The following is a 24331-nucleotide window of genomic DNA, read 5'->3' on the forward strand; positions in this document are numbered from 1 at the left end:
ACACATTACTAAACATTTTAGTTTTACACGAGCCTTTATTTTTGCTTTGCCTCTACATTTTAGTAATCTGCAGGCAAATTCCCATCTTTCCACAACATATTCAGTCATAATTCACATTTACATCTAAACATTCAGAGAATTGTTCGGCTGGGTGTGTTGTGATCTCCTGAGGTCTCTTCTGGCTTCAGCCTTGTCCACATCAAACTTTATAAAGAAACAAATCATAAACCTACAAAAGGTTAAATCAGAACTTTACATTTTAACTGACCATAGCTAAAAAAAACTTCATCTAACAGCTGGAGTATCAGGCGGAACCAATGGAGCAGCTGTTGAGATAAATCCACAAATTACTAAAACACATCAAGTATTTCCCTGTAAATACACAATCACATTGAAGTACTAGAGATCTGGTTGACACATGTAAGAAGTGAGTGTAGTAGTCGGCTGGACGAGCGGAAGCCGAGTAGATATATTTGGCCTGTAGGAGGCTGCTGGGTCGGTCAGGCAGGAGCCACCTGACTGGTCGAGACCACCGAGGACTGAGTCTTGCTGGAGGCCGTCACGCTGGTCTCCTCCTCACCAAACGGGTTCTTTCCACAGCAGACTGTAGTGAGCATGCAGTTCCTGAACTGGACCAATGTAAAGACATTCAGGATTATATAGAGACCTGCCTGTTGTAGCTGAAATGGGAGGTAATACGGCTATGAAGCTCATTAGATGTCTTCTGATGTTTGATCATTTGGTAAGAACATGCAATAAAAATGTTGAGATCCACCCTAGAACTTATGACAGACACGGCCTTGAGTTTTAATAACAACTCGTATCAGTTCAGCCAGTTAGTCTAAGTATACCGAAACTGAAGAGAATGAGAGCAGACAGCCATCCACTAAATGACAATCTACAGGCCTCTTACAGCGTTGTTCATAATGTATGAGTGAATTATTCACTTAACCCTGTTATTCAAAAACACTGATTCATTCAGTAATGAAAGTATGCTTCTGTGTGTTACACAGTACATGGTTTGCGGTCTCACCTGTCTGTTGAGTATGATGTAGATGACAGGGTTGTAAAGCGCAGCACTCTTTGCAAAGAAAGCAGGTATCGTCATGACTACAGGACCAAACTCCGCCCCCTGATTAACAAAGATGTACCAGGCCACACTGGCATATGGCACCCAGCACACTAAGAATGCGACCACCATGACAACCACCATGCGCGTCACTTCCCGTTCGGCCCTCTGCGTCGTCTCTGATTCCTGCTGCTGAGCAGCGGCCTGACGACAGGAAACACAGGACAGAAAACGTGGTTCTGGGTGCTGATTGGTTCAGTAGTCCAGCTGTGATGAGGATAACCAGCTGCTCATCCCTGCGCAGCACTGATAGAGGTCACCAACATTCTTCCCAATATCTGTGTCTACAGAAAACAGAAAGCGTGTGTGTGTGTCTTACCGCACGGACAGTGCAGAGGAGCCGACTGTAGCAGAAGAAGATGATGAGCAGTGGGATGGAGAAGTGCAGGATGAACATGTAGATGACAAACGAGGCGTTGTTGATCTCAGGTTTGGGAGTGTAGTAATCTATTCCACAGGAGCACTGCATTCCCTCTGGAATATATCTGCACAGTCACATGACCAACAGGACACCAGTATGAGTTCACTGACCGCTCAGCGTGTCGTGGGGAAGGGAAGACAGTGATGGAGTACCTGGACCAGCCCAGCAGGGGCGGCACGCAGCAGGTGAGGGCCATGACCCAGGTGAAGCCCACTCCCACGATGGCGTGCTTCTCTCCGAAACGAAACGTTGTCATTGGCTTACACACCACAATATAACGCTCGATAGCCAAAACCACCAGAGACCACAGCGCGATCTCTCCTGACAAACAGAGAAGCTCTCCATCACTTCAGCTCAAACTTGGTCTTTACAGGGGAGATTAGTTATAGTGTACATACCCCTTTGTGTCAGTGTGTTTGTGCTGGTTAGTTGTGAGGTCAGTAATTCAAGTTATGCAGTGATATTGGCATTTTGAAATCAATGATTTGTTTTCATTTTTAATGTTTTATCTTTAATATATTAAAAGATTATTTATGCATTTGTAATTGCAGGTAAATGCATTCATGTCTTGCATTTTACATCTAACGGGCAAGAACATTCCAAGTCGTGCATAATTTGAGGATGTCACCAGCTGAGATAGTGTCAAAGAGGTTGAGCTTCCTCCCACAGATGTTGGGATCTATTAGGCGAGTGGTGTACGTCTAGACAGTGACACTGAGTGTGAGTAGCTCCGTTAGGCTCCTTGATTAGCCGTCTTTACAGCTGAGGATTGATCGCCTCTTGCTCTAGACGGACAACATGCTGAGGCCAGCACTCTCTAGACCTCTGCCTAGATGGCACTTTTAAGTTTTGCATGGCTCTCTGTAAGCGTCCTTGGAAAGCTGTCCAGGCCATCAAATGTAGCACTTTAGAGTCATTTGTTTAGTCTTGTTTTACTACAGCAAGTCATCCTGTTGAGCTCCACCTACTGTAGGTCCTTAACAGTTGTAGGATGTAGCTAGGCTGCTTCTCGCTGGAGACAGTAGTTATGCTAGGCCTCCAACTCAATAGTTTTCCAGTAGAACTGGGCTACTTTAGCACTCTTCCTGTGAAATGTTCTTCATTGAAGGGGCCAATAAAGTGATATTTAGCCCCTGGAGATTTTTATCAGGGAACCTGATAAACCTCACCAAAAAATTGTATTATACCCCGGCACATTATTTTTACCAGGAATCCCACTGAAAAGTAATTGGGCTAGTTTTGAGAAGCAATTAGATGGGTTATTCTGTTAAAATGATTATGCAGAGGCCTTCATCCTTAAACCTCACTCAGGCAGTAGTGCCAGTTTGTCAGCTACTGGCTGAGTGTTGTCCTACTCCATCTGGGTTAGGCTCTCTGAACCTCCTTGGAAGCTTCCCTACATGTGGAAGGTAGTTGTGTTATCTCGCTTCTGCTCCGATGGGATAACAGTTCTTTATTTCTTCAGTTGTTAGGCATTCTGTGAAAGTCTTGGGAAGTTGCCTCGAGCTTGGGTTTGAACCAGATATCCCCAAGTCTAGTGTTCTCCACAGACATCTTCTCAGATGCAGTTCAGTTTGAAAGGGAAGAGCCTGTCAATTTATGACTCCTTCAAATAAAGACATGCACTGCATCCTCCTCTGACTGCACAGTATAAATAACACTACCCTGATTAAACTGTGAGACTAGATTAATCCAGGATTTGACTGGAAGATGTTAGGAAAATTAGTATCATAACAGTCGTAAAAATCTCTCATCCATTTGGATGTTTTTCTTTTACTGTAAAAACACTGTAAAACACTGATTCTAGCCCTAACTCAAAAGACAGCAATTTGCACCTACAGTTTTTGCATTGTAGTAAGTCTTGATGTGGATTATGATCTTGATAATATCTAAAATAATATTTGTATTACTATATATTTAATACCTAAACACCTATTGTAGCTATGAGAACAGTGATAATTAAAAAAATTATGAGTACAGCGGTGTGTTTCTGCTCAGACTCACCGCCCATGGTGGCGAAGAAGCCCTCGATGTTGCAGCCGGTGACCCCCAGGACGAAGTATCCGTGCAGTGCGGTGTAGAGGGTGACGGTGAAGCCACCTACCACCATGAACAGGTCGGCCACGGCCAGGTTCAGCAGGATGTAGTTGAGCGGCGTGCGCAGCTTCTTGTGCTGCACGGTGACGTAGAGCGTGAGGGAGTTGACGGGGAAGGACGTGATGATGAGGAACAGCATGTACGCCGCCAGCAGAGAGTACTTCCAGGGTTCTGCCAGGTAATACTGCGGCTCCTCAAACGGGCTCCGCACCAAACCCGTCTTGTTGGACATGGGCACGTAGAAGTTCGGACCTTCCGTTCCATTCATGTTTGCTTCACTGCTGGAGGGTCCGAACGGATGTGAGTGAAGCTTCTCCTCAGCAGACAGCGAGCGAGAGCGGGATCTGCTCCGCGGGGCACTGCGCCTCTCTTATATGCCCCCCACAGGCTCAGATTAAGAGCAGATGACAGATTACAGAAAGGTGCTGCAATTTGGAGGAATGGAGTTAGAGACAGATTGGGGTCAGAGAGGCCTGATAATCCACAAGGTTTAACAGCCGTAGGACAACAGCAACGGCAATCAACCCATAACTTAATGGATATGACTCTCTCTGTAACGGCCAATTCACAAACCACAAGCGCAGACATTGAGCTGTGGGGATCAGGGTTTGGTTTCTCCTAAGGCACGTTTGTTGAGCCGTACTGAAGACCAGCCTCACACATTTCAACTTTATAAACACTTCAACTTCATCTTTACTAAACAACGAGTATTGCTGAAATAACACTGGATGAAAATAGAGCTGCAATTCATTTATTCCCCATCAAACAGTGGCATTTCGGAGCCAGAACAGACAAAACATCACCGTTACCTGCTCAGGTTAATGCTACTGGTTCCTACTGATGAGGTCACTTCCTACAGCAGGAAGAAACTGGCTTTTGTTACTTAAATTGACATCATTAAAAACTAACATGATGGAAAATGACATTAAGGACAGAAAAAACACCAAAACCAATAAAGTGGTTCTGTAATCAGACAATAATCCAAAGAAAACACTAGAAACTACATTTCTTATTAAATATTTAATAGGGACATGCCAAAAATACTCAGAGGTAGTGAAATTACACAAAATATACTCATATAATATGATTTCCATCTTTTCAAATAATATATAAAGACAATCATCATCATGGGCACAGTGTCAGAGCAGTTTCCCCACAATACAGAGAAATGGTTATTATTTGTGTGTATCTGTGTCGGTAATTTAATGTTAACAATGGGTTTGGAATGCTTTTTTTCCTCATGCAAATAAATCTAGACTAGCCATTCGTCCAGACCTCCTTACAGAAGACTGGATGGATGACAGGAATATGAAAATGTTCTGTTTCTTTCTCACTTTTATGACGAAACTGAGGTGATGGTCACATATTATATGTTTCATAATTGTGGACAATTAAGGTTTTGTCAGGTTTAGTTCATTTTTGGTGTAAACATGTGCCCAGAATTAGTTATCCAGACTGGATTTCTGTGGTCTTTCTAGTGCTTACAGTTAGCATCAGTTTTTCAAGTTCTCGATGACCTCGAACACCCGAGCTTTACCACTCACACCTACATGAAGTAATCAACACAAACCCTTCAGCTCTACTGAAAACATTACAACAAAACATGCTAGGGACGTAAACATTACTCTTTATTTCTATCTGGATCCAAGCAAACGCGTTGAAGTGGATCAAACCGTGTTTACGCTGGCGTGTGTTTTTTGTTTGTGTGTGTGAGAGTGATAAGGAGTATGTATGTCCTCACATGTACAAACGCAGTAATCAGCTTTAGCAGCTGATCCGGCTGATCCTATCAGAGCGCTGCGCTGAGCTGGCATTTACTGGCGCATTCTAGCTGATCAAAGACACACGGGTGAAGTGGTGGTCCAGAGGCTAATCCAGGCGCTAGCTGTGCTAGCTGGGCTCGTCGATGGGTCTCCGGCAGTAAGGACAGCAGTTGTGCTGAAGGACCAGCAGCTCGTAGTCCTCGCTGTGAAACATCTGTGAGACAGACAGCACAGTGCGGTCAGAGGAGGTCAGAAGAGAGCGGCGGGCGCTGACCCGAGCGGGTGTACTACCTGGAAGCAGGAGGGGCACATGGTGATGCTGACGTCCGGCAGCAGAGAGCGGTAGTACTGCCAGCTGAGCGGCCTGGGCCAACGCTTGATCAGAACATCTCGCCTGGACATGGAGCGGAGCACAGCACGATTCACCAGCACCGGCACGAACACTCGACCCTGCTGTGAACACCAGAACACACTCGTCTCACACACACACACACTTCAGGCGTCTCACTATAGTGAGCAGGAACACTCTCACCTCAAAGCTGAGTTTGGCCGTGAACGGGTCGTCCTCTGGGTCTTCAGTGCCATCATCCAGCCTCAGACACTGGGATTCTGACACACACACACACACACACACATTAGTTTACTTCTCAGTTTAGACTCTAGGTCTCCAAGCAAACATACACTACAATAAATTAAAAACACTTAGTTCAAACACATTTTTGAATGTGACAACATGGTTTTCCAGAAAAGGTTTTCTGTGATGTTTTTGAACTTAGAACAGATTCACATTAAATGACTAAAATGTATTGAAATGTGAATGTGTGCTTTGTATGGTGGCCTTTGACAAGACCTGCTTTTCTTTATCATTTGTCAGTTCTGTAGATAGAAGTGTGTGAAGGGAGTGTGAAGGAGATGTTACCGCCGCTGCTCATCTCCTGCCAGCTGCTGTTTCTCTCCACGCGAGGCACCTCCAGGTCAATGAGAGACACGGCCTCCTCGTCTGAGATATCCTCCTCCAGATAAAACTCCACCAGCGGCAGAACCTCTGAACACACAACACACAGATAAGAAAAGTTTGCCATCATAGCAAGCACATGCGTGTCCATGTTTAATGATTCTCATAGTTATGCAATAAATATCTATACACACTAAGTGTATAATTGGAGCACAGTTCACTGATGATGTGAATGAGAGAGATACAGAGCAGGAGACACGTGGAACAGCTGCTTTGTAACACAGATTTTTGAAATTTGACTCAAAAAGCTGCATGGGCTGAAGATGATCTGAAAAAATTGTACAATGAATCTAAAAGAAAGCAGCTGTTGTTGAAACACAGCAAGCCTTTGTCTATCATGGTTCAAAAGAACAAAAGCCACTACTCCAGACTCTCACCATACGAGGAGGCCGAGTAGATGAAGGGCTGTCTGCAGTTGATGCAGGAGTTGCCCTGGTTGTTGAGCAGCGGGTTGTTGGTGGAGCAGCGGTAACACATGGGGATCAAGTCCTCGCTGTCTCGGTAGGGTTTGGAGCGCACCGTCAGGCAGCTGAGCTCCATGCTGTCCTGATAGCGGCTCGGGATCTTCAGGCCCTGCAGCTTCTCGAAGGCGTGCCGGGCCACTTTATATGCTCCCAGGAGCTTACTCTGCTTCGCCAGGCGCACAGCGTGTCTCTGATCCACACGTCAAGGACTAAACGACACCCAACATCTAATTCTGCGGCACAATCTTCAGGAACCCAGCCATCAGTGACACAAACGATGTCAGGAGGGATGACAAGGAAATCTTACAAGTGTCATGTTTTCTTGGAACTCATATCTGCTTTAGTACGAGTCTTCACTTACTATCATCACTTACTCGCACTTAAACGATCCAAACACATTGAACATTCTTATCTCCGTGGCAAAACAAACAGAAGAGCATTAAAAATTGTGCTGGTCAAATATAACAGTAAGATGTAATCACGATTATAAAAGTAGACATGTGTTTGAGTATACATACTACATCATACTTTTAGTGTTTAGGTATTCACACACACACACACACACACACCAACACTTCAACCCAGCTCCACTCTAATAAATGACACAGAAGAGCATCTCACAGCCCCCCTTCAAACGCTCAAACGCAGCGAGCGAAGGATACACTTTGGAGATGCCCATAGGAACGTCTTTGGTCAGGTTGTGGAAGAGAAAGCGGGAGATGTTGAAGAGAATCTCTGGCATGTTGGAACTGAAGGGCTCTGACTGAAAAAACACAAATTTTGAAGAACACAGCTGAGATTAACCAGAGGTCTCTGATATATTCACACACTGTGCTGCAGGACTGGGTCACACACACACACTTCTCAGCAGCTCAGCTCTTGATACATACTCTAACCAAAGTAACCAATGTTTTATTATTTTTGTCTAGAACATAATACACGAGTGATTTACCATATGATGGCAATAAACACTGTTAAATGACTGTTTCAGTCATCATTCAAAATACTACAATCTAGGACAGGAAGAGATACAGGATAATAAGAGAGAATAGAGAATAGAAAAAGTTTTTTATTGACGAGGAGGTTATTAAACATTGTGCATATTGTTTTCATAAAATGCATTAATCCAATACACTGCCTGTATTTTATTCATTACCATTAACTGCAGCTTGCCTTATTATCAGTGATCAAGACTGCAGGTCATACTCTCATGTCATGTTTAGCAGTTGAGTGATGCTGGCAGCCTTATGAGCACCTGAAAGCATCTGATGTCGCTCATTAACACCCGCTAACGTCTCACACTTACCATGTAGCGATGGACAGAATGATAGACGTGATAGAGCTCAGCCAAGTGCTGGAAGCTGTGAAACTTCTTCAGCATCTCCTCCTTCTTCTCGGAGTTATCTAGAGAAGATAAGCATCCGCATTTATTCAGACATATCTCAGTGGCTTCATCAAGCATCTCGGACCTCTTCATTTCATCAAAGTAAAGCTAGGAATTGAGCACAAGCACGCAGAGACCTCTGGCGATGTCGAGGCACTGCATGGACAGCATCCAGTAGTAGTACGAGGCGTCGTTAAACCTGCTCTCCACCACGGCATTATGGGTAAGCTGCTCCAGCACTCGCACAGCCTCCGCCTGACGCCCGGCTTTGTGGAAGGCTGAACAATATCAACAATATCAACAGAGTGCCATGTAATGACCAAAAGCAAAGCGGTTATGAGAAGAAAACATAAAACAACTAGAAGTGTGTGAATGAGTTTGGTGTCTGACACGCAAGAGCCACGTCAACAACCGATTATATAGATAACACATATCTGCTTCCTCAAAGCCTCAAGCCAGTTAAAATACTTTGTCTTTGTCAACCCTGCCATCTCATTCAACAATCAGTAAACCACTTTTGTACAGATAAACTGAGATGAGACTTGTGACAAAAATAAAGCATTTTGTAGGCTGTCTAAAGCAAAACGTAATTATTGCATATCACATCTTGTATGTCAGCTTAATACATGACACGTGTTATAAAGCAGACAATAATGGTATGCACAACAAACTTACCTTCTAGTTAAGCACACATAAACACTCTTCCTCTCTCTCTCTCTCTCTCACACACACACACACACAGACACACATTGTGTGTGACTGACCTCTCTGGGCCTCCTCAAAGCGGTCATGCTCGGCCAGCCACTGGGCATACGGCACATAGACCTCATCTCTGAACTGAGAGTGTTTCTCCACCAAAGAGAATGCCTGAAACAAGCAGCAGTCAATTGCATCATGTCCTTTATATAACTGTGCTGCCAATGTTTTTTTTTTAAACTCAAAAGATGAACTGAAAGACTTTGATCTTTATCAGCATCTTGATATGCCACAACTGTGAGGTGGATGGATTATCTAGGATAAAGAGAGGTCCTCGCTAACACAGATTTAGACAGATTTGTGAACAATATTTGAGAGAAATAGGCCTTTTGTGTACATAGAAATCTTTGAGTTCAGCTCATGAAAAATTTCCACAATCAGGGCAATAATTAAGAATTTCCAATCAACATAAAGTGTTAGGAAACTGCCTTGAAGAGGATGTTTGTCTACATCGTCCTAATACTGAGTAAACTTTCTCTACACTTCATGATGTGTATGTTAAGTCTCTTTCATCCTAGGGATATTTGGTCCTCATAACAGTAACGGTACACCCACACACACACAATCATACCTCATCCCAGTGTCTAGTGTCCACATGAAGCAGTACCAGTGCCTTCAGATCACCCATTTTATTATAAACCTCAGCAGCATAACGTGATGATTGAACTTCTTGAAGAACACGGCACATCTGGACAACGGCTCCCGCTCTGCTTTATCCAGCTTACGGGCCAAATCTATCAGCCTACACAGACAGAGAGAGGATGATGATTTACCTCAGCCATTGTGCGCTCTGTGCATGCATATGTGCATATCAGCGTCTTGTAAAGCAGCTTTTCGTTTTTCATTCATCACTAGGGAACAGGAGATCAGGACATGATGCAGGCCTTCCATGTATGACCACGACTCCCCTGGAACAAACCAGCACTCAAGCCCTGATTGTGTCCATCACATGACTCTCTGTAGCGTGTGTGTGTGTTTGCTCACATGTCCATCCAGCCGTGTTCTCCGATGATCTCGATGGCTTTCATGTGTTCTCCTGCAGTCAGGTACATGTCCGCAGCAGCTCGAGGCTCCTTACTGTTCTTGGCCCAGTCTGCTTGCTTCTTCATCAGAAGCTTAGTGTCCTTAGGGTCTGCTGAGCCCAGGAAGTCCTTCAACACAAACACATCACAGCACACTGATCACGTTCACAGTGAGGTCTGTGTACTCCCACAGCTTTGGTTGGGTTACATCAGTATGTGTGGACTTGCATTTTTAATGTATTCTAAATATATATTAAACCACAGAGCATGCATACAGCGACTTAAATATACCTCTTCATATCAAAACATCATGTACTTACATTTAAATGAATCATTTGGTACAATGAACTTATTGTATACATGCATGAAAAAAAAAAGCAAAATAAACAAACATTTAAATATATTATTTTACTTTACTTATTTCTGCTTGGTAAACTTTTGTACACCAAACTATGCATGCAGACCCTCAATGTGATAAATGGTAATCTAAAAAGAGCCAAGTGTTTATAGACTACATTACTAACTACAATTTTCATCAATTTAGTAATGGACTACAGTTTTGTAAGGAAACTCTTTTCTGTTCTGTGCAGTCATATGCACTATATGTCTGACTGTACGTATTTATAAAGTATAAAAAAGCTGCTCTCTTCCTCTGTGTGTGGGTTAATGAGCAGTGAGGACACACACACACACACCTTAGCGTACTCAAACATGCGTAGGTCTGTGTACATGCTGAGCGCTCGGCTGTCATGGCCGGTCTTCCTGTAGAGTTTGGCAGCCTCGTGAAACTTGCCCTGATACGCATAGACATCAGCCAGGAAGAGCTGGTTATTACTCTCACCCCGCTTCTTCCTCTCCTGCACAAAACACACATACATAAGTGTTTCACCACCATTAGCACACACACCAGCACACAAACTACACGCTAGTAATACTAATGAAATATGCGGCCATATTCATCCGTAAAAACTCCATATTATCTCCCCTAACCCTCATCTAGTAGGATTTATAAACCATTTTCCTAATGCTTTTCAGGTTTTACTATCAAGTTATAGTATAAACACAAAAGAGAGTTCTTACACATAAACACATCCAAATAGTTGTGTTACTGTAAAATGGAGTCTCATAAATCAGTGTATGAGCAGTGGATGACCACGACCTGGTCAGTTTGGATGTGTGTGTGGACAGTGATTTCAGAGCTTGGACAAAGAAGATGAAAATAAGTTCATTTTGTGTCTATGCATTTTATTATTTCAGTAGAACATTGCGAGTAAATTGCATGGACTACAGAATGTTTCTGTTCCTTTAAATGAGAATATGAAGCATGTGTATGTGTGTGTGTGTGTGTGTGTGTGATAAGGGTGGCTTGTTTTCTGGGAAGGAAAGTTTGTGTTGTTCAGAAATGCTTTTGATGTCTGAAGTCCTCAATGGAAAGAATGAGCTATTGAATTTCTGATGCCTACAGGTGGATAAGACTCTGTGTGTGTGTGTGTGTGTGTGTGTGTGTGTAAGCAGTCATTTAGTGTTGCACATCTGAACTCCACAGGGAGAGGCAATGATGATTTCATCATAAGAGAGAGGTCTCTCTCACACACACGCACACACACAGACACACACACAGTCTCTCTCTCTTTCACACACACACACACACACACACACACACACACACACACACGCATATACACTCTCTCACACACACTCTTTCTCTCTCTCTCTCTTTTTCTCTCTCATATATACCTATCCCAGTGAAATAAGAGAAAACAAACAAAATTCACTAAGGAACACTTTTGACACTTGAACACAATATAAACAAATATATAAGTACTCATTTAACTAACTAAGAAAATACGTGTACAAGCTCATTTACAGACATCACTGAGGATTGTCTCAGAAATGTGCCAATTACTTTCAAAAGAATACATGACAGTCATTTATGGTAATCTGAATGCATGAAAACATTAAGCAGTTTTAGTAGTAAAATGAAAAGCGGAGAAAAATCACATCTCTGAATGTCTTTACAAATCACCATGGGCCAGAAATGCCCACTAATTTAAGAATCTGATGAGACGAAGAGTGTAACATGAGCTGGAGAATAACGACTTACTTCAATGCTGTTGATGAGCTCCAGATAGCGCAGATCTCGAACCCTGATGAACGCCTGAAGGGAGTGACACAAACACAAACATAAGCTAAAGGTTTTAGAAACAGGCGGCAGAGGACAGCAGTGGGTGCGTGCCTCACTTTCTTGGCGGTGTGAAAGTCGAGTCCCTCCAGAGCCTCGGTGGCCAGGTCCCTCCAGTCGTTATCAGTCACCCCCAGACAGGCGATCTGATAGGCCTCCTGAAACATGCGCCGCTCCAAATACTGATACATCGGAGCAGACTGCAGAGATCAGACACAAGCACGGTCAGCTACAGCAGAAGTCTAACGTGCTCCACAAGGACAGGAAAAGTTGGCCCCCAACTGTGTAACTTTTCTTATTTACAGATTACACATCACTTCAGCACTGACACCATAACTGGCATCTGTATTACACATCTTCAAGTTCTACGTGTGTGAAGAAAGACGTTTCTTCTCAGGAAAAGGGTTACACAACCTGAGACGCTCCCTTTGAAATGGAACCCGATGTTGTGTTAATGCTCTGAGAAGTTCAATACCAACAAGACAAGACAAGGCTGTGTAGCACTGGCACAGACACTTGCTGAGGAAGAAAGGACCTGGGTTCCTGAGGTAAGGCCACATCCAGACTGTAAAACCTGATGAACAGAGGACCTGCTGCTCCAAAGCTGAGTGGCCTGAGCAGTGGAACTAACCAGACGTAACAGATGAAGCCTTTCCTGCTCCAGAGGTTCGTAAAGTGGAGGGAAAAGGCTTGTGTGACCGCTGACTGCTGGCAGAAAGGGTTTTTGAGCTCAAATCTAAGACCTTTTTAAAACTTGCATCAATAAAATTCATTCCAGGTGGGGTGAGGCAATGTAAAATGTTATATTAAACTGTCAAATGACTGTAAAAGGCATAATTTACAGTTCAGTTTTAACAATAAGATTCTCCATAACATCAGGGGGTCTTTACAACCGTATTAGATTTTCAACACTGGAAATATTTAAAAGAAAAATGTGAATGTAGTTTCTCAGCGCTGTTAACAGGCCTACTGTCAATGGGCTCATTCATGAAACACCCGTGAATATAAGAGTACATTCTGATAATCTCTGAGTCAGGCGCTCTTCTGAACATGGCACAGTGCTTCTCCTGCTGAGATGCTTTGGTTGATATGATTAGGAATGAACATGTGGATTTTATTCACCCACACATTACCAAAATCATTCTCCATTATTTCCTAATCAATGAGAGGCTGAAACTCGCACCTGAGGCACCTCCACGGCGGCCATAGAGTAGACGTGAAGGCAGAAGATCTTGGATCCGTTGTAGCCCACAACAAAGCCCTGCAGTTTCTGCTGGTGCACTGGGAAGTTACTGGCCTTGATGTTCAGATATCCACTGCCAGAGAAACACAGCATGTCCTCACACTGTGTGTTCCACGCCACGCTGTTGGCATTGGGCTCCTAGATTCAGGAAAACACAGGGACTAACTGTGCTGCTGGCACATCCTGAGGTCAGAGGTCATGTACGGACTCAATCAGTCATGAGGCACAGAGATGCAAACAGGTGAGGGGGGAAAGGTGAGATCATTGTACGAATCAGGACCACGCAGAATTTCTTTTACATGCTCATTTATAATTACTTTACATAGGTTTATATGGTATATATACTTATATGTCCAAACTGTAATTTAAAACTGAAAAATGTTGGTAAAAATCCTATGTAATAAAATATGAGGTGCTATGCAGGCTATTTTAGACAATACTGGCTGACATAAATTATAATATTTTCCCAACTCTCTCTTTACTGTTCCCATATCTCAATATTACCCTTTTTAGACATTGCTTTTGAAGTAAAGAGTAAAGTAAATACTATACAAAACTTACTAGTGTTATCAACTGGCTTTTCAATACAAATAAGACCAGTCTACCATTTCATAACTGAATGAAAAAAAGTTATGACCAGTCTGCAGTTCCCCTTGTAAGAGCCCCGATCTGAGGAGTGTGTATCTGTGGAGGCTGGACCTGGAAGAGCAGCTCTTTGGTGTGGATGTCGTAGACGAGGCAGGTGTTGTGTTCGTCCACCACAGCCAGCTTGCTGCGGGACGTGCTCATGTCCAGACAGCGCACTGAGGTGTTCTGCTTCAGCAGCGTGATGGCAAACGGGTTGTCCACGAAGATCTTCAGGATCTACACACACAAAAGAGAGCATCTGTACACCGCTGAGACGGAAGACAAGACGTAGCACCAGCCAAAAACAAACATTAGAAATAGCTATGTCTTTCAAGATCACGTACAGCTCCATTTTCAGGCCCACTAGAAGCCCTCTCGTCCCGGAGGCTCCCGATCACTTTGATGTAGCGAATGAGAGACTCCATCAGCCACTCTTTTTCTTTGACAGCCGTGAACGACAAACACTGCAGCCTCTTTTCCTACACACACAGGTTACATGTAAAGCATTTCTCACTTTGTTTCTAAGCACTCAGCTAATCCACACTTACAAAATGATGAATAGCAGTGCATTTCATAATAAAACACAACACTGAAACAAAATTGCCGTTATAGTACTCTCAGGATTTACTGAAGAATTAGATGTGGACAATTACTTTTGCATCTGACCTTATGGAATATGTAATTGTAGGAGTTTCTCTTGAAGAGAGAAATTTGCAATACTCTCAGTAGACGCCGCTGGTCATTATGGAAATGATCTGCTGTATAATTTTGCATCTGATCACATGTAATCTGCACTGTTCAGTTAATCACCACACAAACTCTGGCGTTTCTCAGCTAGACACTGTAGACAGTTCAAAAGTTTACTAAGACGCGCTCGGATCACAAATGAGTTTGATTCTCCTTTGTAAAATAGGTTTGGTTTCTCATCACCAAGCAACAGATGCAGTCTTGACTCACTCCTGTCACTGAACACGATACATCAGCTGAAAGTCTGCTGGGACGCAGGAAATGGTGCATTAAACTGGGGCTCAGCTTCTCTACTGGTGGTTATCTGACCATGAACGAAGACGTTTGTTTTCCTCCTCCTTACTAAAAGGGCCATTTGGAAGTGGTAAAGTGGCTGAAGAGCTGATAGAGATCAAGGCCTGCTGGACGAGATGTTTAGACACGGAGGCTCTGCTGAGTGTCAAAAGAGAGCAGCTGTAGTCTAGCATGTGCTTTAGTTACATGTCGAAGGTTTCCCTGGGCTTTGCTCTCCCTCGATCAGGCCAGACTTAAGAAACTTTTAAGATGGTCAATGTAGTCATTTTTGATCACTTTATACTTCTGATGCACAAACATTCTGTGTGCGTTTGTGGAAGAAGACTGACTGAAGGAAGAGGACGTGAGGAAATGAATGTTTCTTCAAAAGAGCATTTTGGATAAAAGCATCAAGGGTAATAAAAGACTAAATACATGAAACAAATCATACTAGATCACACTGACTGATGGACGGAAGGCACTCTTACCAGCCCGTCTAGACAAAACACTTTCTGTGTGTATTTTCGGAGTGTGGAGTTTGAATGAGCTGCTTCATATCACAAGAGACGGGTCAACATCTGACCTGACCACAAAACACAGCCTTTCAGTCATCCTACAGCTCCATGTTTGATCAGATAACACTGCGTGACCACACGTCTTTCATATGAGATCATGCACACACAGTATGCGTCTGAATAAAGCCCATTCTTGGGACCGCTGAGATGTTTTCCATTGAGACACTTTCATTTGGTCACATAACTGTAAAGCAAAAGAGCCTGTGGTCATCACTGTAATGTGGTAAAAACAATGATACAGTTCTGGCCAAAATGATCAGGAAATTAGTGTTATCAGCAGCTAAAATGCTCAGTTATTTCTATCTTCTGTTGTAGTTTCTGATAGAAATATCAGTTCACATTTACAAATATTCATTTGGCCACTAACTAATAATCCAGTGAGACTTCTTACATGAAGAAACAGAACAAACTGACAGAGACTTAACCCAGAAGAACTGTGTCTCACAAAACCAATGGAGAATTGTGTCTCCGAGACACTTCAAGAAAGAGACCTGCAAAGCTCCTGAGAAACTCTGCTCAAGAGCACAAAGACGTAGATGCTGGAGCTTTGCAGGTCTCTTTCTTGAAGCGTCTCGAGACACACTCTCCATTGGTTTTTGTGATGCCAAGTGACAGCACAAATACCACATTACAAAACCGAACTGCATAGAAACCTCCAAACAAAGAGTCTTGAAGACGCTTTCAAAAACTGCCCACAGTTTACAATGCTGAGAGAAAAAAACAAAATACAAAATTATTCTTTGCCACTTTGACAGACTGGCTTGTGAATTTGCTCTGCTTTGATCCACGAGCCAAATATTACACTGCATCTTTTAGGAATCCAGACTAGACTGGAGCATGAACACGTTTACCTGACACAGAATGATGTGCTGTGAGCAGACCACGAGCAGGTTACACTCTCAAGCGCTTGCAGATCTTCTCTTTGACGGTAATGCATGTCGGAGGAGTCGTCGGAGAGCAGCTCGTAGATCAGGATCTTCTCGGGAAGCTGGATGGCCAGTCGGCTGCGGAAGATGGCGATCTTCTTCACCAACTCACGGCATTTGATCCGCACTACGAGAGAGAGCTGGGTAAATATCAAGAACATTCAGACAAAGACACACTGAAGGCTTGTGCTAGGAATTCTGGGCCTGCGATTTCATACAGAATCAGAGCTTTACCTGTTCAGGTCCAGAGAGCGAGGCCTCACAAAATAATAATAATAAAAATAATGCACGGAAGTCAAAGTCAATCAATCAATCAATCAATCATTTTTATTTATATAGTCAAAAATATAAGTCAAAAATATTACTTCATTATGCTTTCTAAAGGTGAAGAAAATTGTTTAACAGTTTAAAAGACAAAAAGTAAAAAACCAAAAAGACATTTTTGTCTCTTGCTCCAAACAATGTTGAAATGCATACGATCAAAGACAATTAGTATTTTCCAAGCCACAATCACCATTAGCATACATATTACAGATGCACTATATGACAAACTTTAACCGAAAACCGATAATTAAGACCTTTTCATGGCCAGTTACAAAGGCTGAATACCTCATTTTTTTGTCATATATTTTTTCTGTTTTTTTAACCACTGAATAAATTAGCGAAATGTTTTATCTAGTTTTTCAAAGAAAAATAAACAATTACAAAACAATGTAAAAATATTTACTTAAGGCTATATATTTAAAATAAATAAAGTTAAGTTAAAATAAATAAGTTAGGAAAAAATGAACCAGGCATGCATTTTTATTTCTGTACAAATAAATGCAGGCTTGCTGAGCAGAGGAGAATTTTTTGAAAACATGTAAAAAAATATTTTTATATAAATAAAAATATAAATAAAATATTTTTAAAAAATGTATTACTGATCCCAATTTGAACCCTGTGTGAGCGTTATAACACATTTATTAATAGAGCTGTTGTAATACTTTTTTACTATTTTTTGTTATCTTACTTTTCTTATTGTATTTTAAAAATGCTGTCTACTACTTCATTTACGCACGGAGACTGAACCTAAAGGGCATAGAGTGCTGCAGTAAGAGCGAGGTGAGTCTGATAGCAGCGTGTGTGAATAGAAAGTGTTTGGCGGTCACCTTTCTGCTCAGTGATGAGGTGCTGTCACGATGGCGTCCCGGTCATGCTGTCTCTGTAGGCGTAGCGGTCTTTATACAAGCCGTGGACGGTGCTGAAGATTAGCTGGAAGAAGGCGATGGTGCCGTCCTGACAGCCTAAAACCTGCAGCACACCACAAATACACATCTACCATCCTAACCACACTCATTAAAGAAGGCCAATCAAAACGCATTTCATCGCTCTCCTTTTTATAATGACGTCTGAGACTGCTTTATAAAACACAGATTGAGCTGTGATTTATAACCCAGTATGTGAGGTGATTTTCACATAACTAATTAACTCAGTCACACATCTCCGCTCTGATTAGATATGCACTGTAAGAGATTACACCTTTAATCTCTCCTTCTATTAATAAACAATAGCTTTAAATAGAGGCGAGTGATGACAACATTCAATCCCACAAACATATTTCACCCCTCAATCAAATAAGAAACGTTGAGATAAAAGGTGAGCTTAACATATTCACAGGCTTTTCTCTATTTATACAGTTAATTGTTATCATGTTTTGAAACGACTTCAAAGGAGTACTTTTTGCTTTAACTTGATGTTTCCTTTTTGAAAGAATGTAGCTCAAAATAAGTTGTACACTTCCCGTCATGCTTTGCATGGGGCGTATAGGGGTGTAAAATTGTTCAAATGAAGCGTTGTCTAACTCCTAGTACATGAATGAAGAATCCATGAGAATGTCTGACCACATAGTTGGAGTCTGGCTTGACTCGGCAGGTCCAAACCCAGGAGCTCTGCTCTCCGATGGTGCCGAGGCGGACCCCGTCTTTAGTGTAGAGAGAGGCCTGTTTGTCAGAGCCGCCCATCACGATGTACTCGCCCTTAGAGAAGAAGCTGACGCAGCAGGGGTCAAAGTTCAGCGACCGGTCCTTGCCGATCTGCAGAAGAACAGGAACATGCTGCAATGTTCACAACAACTCTCTAGTGCTGCGCTAACCTTCTGTGCTTACTAGAATTCAAATGAGTCAAATATTCATAACTGATCATATCCTTTGTTAATAAATAGCTCAGAGATGTTTTCAGTGTTTGGTTATATCAGAGCGAGTTTCCTATCTAGCACCTAACAATCTAGAACAATCTCCCTAACTCTGTTCGGGAAGCAGACACACTCTGTCAGTTTAAATCTAGATTAAAGAAAAATCTTTTTAACTTAGTCTACACATAACACACTATCACACTTTTATTATTCAAATCCGTTAAAGGATTTTTAGGCTGCATTACTTAGATTTGCTGGAACCGGGAACACTACTCCTAAAACACGATGCACTTGTGACATCGTAAAAAGAATGGCATCTACGCTAATATTAGTCCTGTCTCTTTCTCAATCTGTTTTCACAGTTTGTATCCAGACTAGATGGTGGATCAGCACCCAGAGATTATGTTCATCAGAGACCAGAACACACACACACACACACTAGAGGTTAAGTGCTGGGCGTCCGGTCAGAGGAGAACTGGACTCAACTGAGTCTGGTTTCTCCCAAGGTTTTTTTTTCTCCATTCTGTATGGATGGGGTTTTGGTTCCTCTGGCTTGCTTTGTTGGGGACACTTAACTTCTAGTGATTATCGTTGAATTGATTCCAGAGACCGTCTCTGCATTTAATAACAAATTGTTCAATCTCTTCATTATACATCCCTATCATTGTATTCTTCTGCTTCATACTGTTCAGTGCTTTGATGCAACCTGTGTTGTTAAAAACGCTATAGAAATAAAAATGATTGATTGATCAGATATAATCATGATGAAGCTCCCCCAGTTATCCACAAGTCAGGGAGAAAATACTACACAAGCTGAAAAACAGCCAGCTTCATCTGTTTTGAATAAGTTGTTATTTCCAGTTATTGCAAAGTTAAGCAATACAGTTTTAAGAGGCTGCTGTGTATTTTCACTTCTGAAATGTTCTCTGAGCACAAAGCCATTTTCTAAGCAGCTTAAAGCCTATGGCTGTGTGTGAAGCTCAGAAACGCTGCTGCTGTTCGTCTGATAAACACAAACAGGAGACTGGTGTTCACCATCGGCCCCCTTCACCCTCACTCCTCGCTGCGTCTGCTAACAGAAGAAGCGCTCATGTACTTTTTAACCACTTGGCTCCACTGTAGCGTGTGACATCATTCACTCAATTCCCTAGCTTCCATTAATCCTCCTCCTGAAACACATCAGACTGCAGAAGTAACACAGGAACAGTATCTCACGTTGTACATGCCTTTCTGAGCTGAGAGAGGAAGAGAGAAAGCTAAGAAGACACTGAACACAAGTCTCGGGTCTGGTCTGTCCCGTCTCAGCCGAACCCTTGGATTGTTTTAGTAAAACTCCTCTCATCAGGGCCGTTCTCTGTACAGAGCTGCAGCGTTCAGGACACTTTACGAGAGCAGAGTAATGAAGGCAGCATGTGTGTTCAGACAGCACCGGAGGCCACTACATTACAGAGACATAACGAGCGCTGCATACTTTCCCTTAATTACTACACTTCCCATGCTCACCTGAGGCAGCACACGTGTGTGTGTGTGTGTGTGTGTGTGTGTGAGAGACCTCTTAATGTGTGCTGGGTTTAGTGGGGGGTACCTGAGAAGTAATATGTCCGGTTATGATCGCCTGCGATTGATTTATGCGATAAATCCTGCTTCTTGTGTTCACACGCATTGGTGAATCAGTCTACATTTACAATATTATATCGTTGATGGGTAGACTGATCTATAAAAGCAAGGTAATAACTCACACACTGAGATATAACCACTTTGTCAGGTCAAAATAAGTAACAGCTGAAAAGAGTCTAGTCTAAATAGTCGGAATATACTATACACCCTAGTGATTCAGGACAAGGTTTTTTATGAAGTGCAGCTTCAGGAACATGTGACTTAGATAAATTTATAGACAAACAGAGAGCTGTGAGTGTCAAGCGTTCTCTGCAGCATAATAAAAACATATCCCACACACCAACCTGTTTCCCACTGAGCTGATAGAACGACAGCCTCTGCCCCCAGTCAGCCACGGCCAAGATATCGTTGTGTTCATCCCTGAAACACACACACACACACACATCTGTCCTCAGCTTCTCTCACTTCTCTCTATGCAACATAAGACACACTAATATAAACATGCACACATTGATGTAAACCACTGCATGTCTGTGAAAGTGCTAATTATTTCATATGGAGATAGGAAGTGGCAGCTTTACGCATCGCTGCAGCTGTAATTCAGCTCTACTTTTGATCAAATGACAGCAGGTGTGACTTCACGCTGACTGAGAATGGGAAGAAAAGCATGTATATACTTAAGTATGCCAACACATTATCAGCTCTTTCTTTAGAACTTATCTCAAATGATGATTATAGCACATTTTAGTACTGTACGGTACTGAAGTAGTAAGGCATGTGTAATTAAATGATAACGTATGAATTGTTTTGACGTTCACAGAGGAGCACTTCACCGCTCGTCTGCTGTTTAAAGAGAAAACAATGCGTCTGCATCAGATCAATACATCACGCAATTTGTCTCATATTTTACAAACGTCAACATAAAGTTCAACCAGCAAATAAATATTTAGGCCTGTTTATGATGCTAATAGCATTTATAATTAAACTCATCTGAGCTCAGGATCGACTCTGATAGTTTTTACAGTGCCCTGTGGAAGCTGTTTAGTTACCCACATTAGTCAAAGCATAAAGTAAACTTTATTCAGGTTTAGATCAACAGGGTTAAATTACGGCAGAATTTTCATTTTTGGGTGAACCACACCATTAAAGTAATTAATAGGTACACGCCTATTGTTTTCAGAAAAAATGTCATTTATTTTACCTCTATTTGGGGTCACGAAAGGTTCATATATTGGTTTTGGGAGTCCCACACAACAGGTTGAGCACATGCAAGGTCAAAAAAGGTTTTGGTTTTCTTATAATATGCATTTATTTTGACTTTAATCATTTTTTTTAAAACTCCTCCAGTGATTGGTCGGTTTCTTTTAAAGCAGTTTTAAACCACATCAACAAGTGGGCTTGAGATTCACTTTAAAAATGACTTCTTTTGAGAGACAGTGCATTTTCAGATTTCGCAGGATGTTTTCTTTCAGAGAGAGCTGTGTGACACGCTGCACGAAAAACAGTAGCCCTTTAAACAAACGAATAAAAAAAGAAATAATAGTGCTGATTAATCACATGCAAAATAAAACTTTTTCTTTACATACTATTTGTGCATATTTACTATGTATATATAAATACACATACAGTATATATTCAGAAAATATTGGCATGCATAAATTCATATCTATTTGATTTGTATGACATAAATCTATAAACATATTTTTCATAAATATATACATACATATGTGTGCATTTATATAGACATAATACACATACACAGCACATTTAACACACATTTATTATGTAAAGAAAAACTTATTTTGGACGTGATTAATGTACCTGCAATACATAAATCAAAAATCACTGACATCCCTAGTTGCAAGACACTTGAGCGTTTTTTCTGATGGTTCACTGCTGAGCTACGAGTTCCTCGCGGATTATTCGTTATTTTATTGAGGGGTTTTAGACGGAGTTTAACCCTGAGTTTAACAGTGAGACTGAACTAGAGCAACAGAGCCCTCTGCTGTCTCTCTCAGATCACAAACCGTCTTAAAACTAAATCAAGGTCAGAAACGGTCAATCATTTAAATACGTTTAATTATACTTCATTTCACTGAAACACACAACAAAAATTGAAATGAAAACAGAATATATAGAGAGCATGTGATGCTAAAATAACGCTCCACAAACGCTCCTGCTGATAAATAGTAATAGATTAACTGAGCCTGTCATTTTAGGTCAGGCACTTACTTGGACGGGTTCCAGGCAATGGACCAGATGGGCGATGAAGAGCCGCCCGGGCGCTCGATCTTCACCTTCTCCTCTCCGTTCTTGTTTCTGACGCTCACCACTCCGTTCATCATTCCCAGAGCCAAGTACTGTCCGTCATTAGTCCACCTGAGATCACCGGCAGACTGGTCACACAGCGCACACACTCCCGCCGCAGCACGCGGTGATAAACCTGTCACAACTCACCCACAGCACGTGATCTTACTGCTGACTTTGTGTTTGGAGACGGACTTCTGCTCCGGAGACCACAGACCTGCAGCCCAAAGCAGACGTGTCAGAGAAGAGGACATTGTGATCCACTAACACTTCTTTCAGGAATTTCACGAGTTTCAGTCTGGATCCAACCCTTATGAAGATCCGAGATGACCGAACATCTGAGAAGAGGTGATGCTGACCCTCGGGCAACGTACAAAACTACCAAACTTTGCTATAGGTTCACTAGAAACATCTACGCATCAACTGATGAACTTTAACTTTCCACGAAGCCGCTTTGCAACAGTTGTATCGTGAAAGGCTGAACTGATTAAGCACCTGTCAGTCTCTAGTTTCAGTAGTGAATGTGTTTGTGAACGCTGACACACACACACACACACACACGCACTCACCGAAGTCTCCTGAGGAGCACGAGGCCAGCTGGTGTGTGACGGGGTTGTAAGCCACGCACTGGATCGAATCATTGTGACTAAGAGACAAAACACACACAAACACAGCACGGCATGATGGGACCTGTGACTTCGTGAAGCACCGAGACGATGATTATATGATTATTGTAAGCACAGAAGCTCACGTGTATTTGAGGATGCCTTCCAGTTTGGAGGTCCAGATGATGATGCTTTTATCTGCTGAACCGGACGCAAAGCGTTTCCCTGCAGGACAGAGATGATGAAAGTCACACACACACACACACACACACACACACACACACACACACACACATCTGATGCACTCGCAGTCAGTCAGACACAGTATGATATCATTACCATCTTTAGCGTAAGCCACACAATACACTGTGTCTTTATGTCCTTTCAGAGGCTGGATCAGTGTGCCATCAGCTGTGTCGTACACCTGCGAGCACACACACACACACACACACACACACACAGATTTTTAAGGTAAAAAAAGGCAATGGGTGAGCCATATATATATATATATATATATATATATATATATATATATATATATATATATATATATACACACACACACACATACATACTTTTTATAGTAATTTTGTAGTAATTGCTATTAGTTTTTATTGTTTTTAAACATCTGTCATTTTATTAATTAGAAATGTGTTAATTAAAGTTTTAGTTGTTTTTGTACTTCACATTAAACTAAATAAAATAATTATTGTTCAAATATCTTTTTTTGCTTTAGTTAACTTATTTTTCTTGGACTGAAAAAGGGACTATAATCTATTCTTTTTATGCTTGGAGTAAAGCATAAAATAAGTTTTCAAAAATATGCTAAATATTGAGAAATATTTTATAATATACCTGAAAATATATTTTTGCCACATGGGTAAGCTCACAGTCAAGTATGCCGTTTATAAATCATGTAATGTATAAGTTCAATACATGAAAGAGGCCATTCTTCTATATATTGTAGAACTGACCTACACAGTAAATAGATCTGTATCATTTCTA

At 41.9% G+C, this 24331-nt stretch overlaps 1 protein-coding gene and 1 pseudogene across 1 annotated transcript; both read right to left on the reverse strand.

Moving 5' to 3' along the window:
- Positions 1-39: 39 nt before the first annotated feature.
- On the reverse strand, positions 40-5325 carry LOC122335438 (rhodopsin-like). The gene is made up of 5 exons (XM_043233307.1): positions 3555-5325; positions 1703-1871; positions 1449-1614; positions 1034-1273; positions 40-629 (listed from the first exon to the last, which is right to left on the reverse strand). The coding sequence occupies exons 1-5, from the start codon at positions 3913-3915 to the stop codon at positions 501-503; spliced, it is 1065 nt and encodes a 354-aa protein (XP_043089242.1). The 5' UTR covers positions 3916-5325; the 3' UTR covers positions 40-500.
- Positions 5326-5339: 14 nt separating this feature from the next.
- On the reverse strand, positions 5340-23382 carry LOC122335439 (annotated as a pseudogene).
- Positions 23383-24331: the final 949 nt, after the last annotated feature.

Source organism: Puntigrus tetrazona, unplaced genomic scaffold, assembly GCF_018831695.1.
Source record: "Puntigrus tetrazona isolate hp1 unplaced genomic scaffold, ASM1883169v1 S000000776, whole genome shotgun sequence".
Taxonomy (NCBI): Eukaryota; Metazoa; Chordata; class Actinopteri; order Cypriniformes; family Cyprinidae; genus Puntigrus; species Puntigrus tetrazona.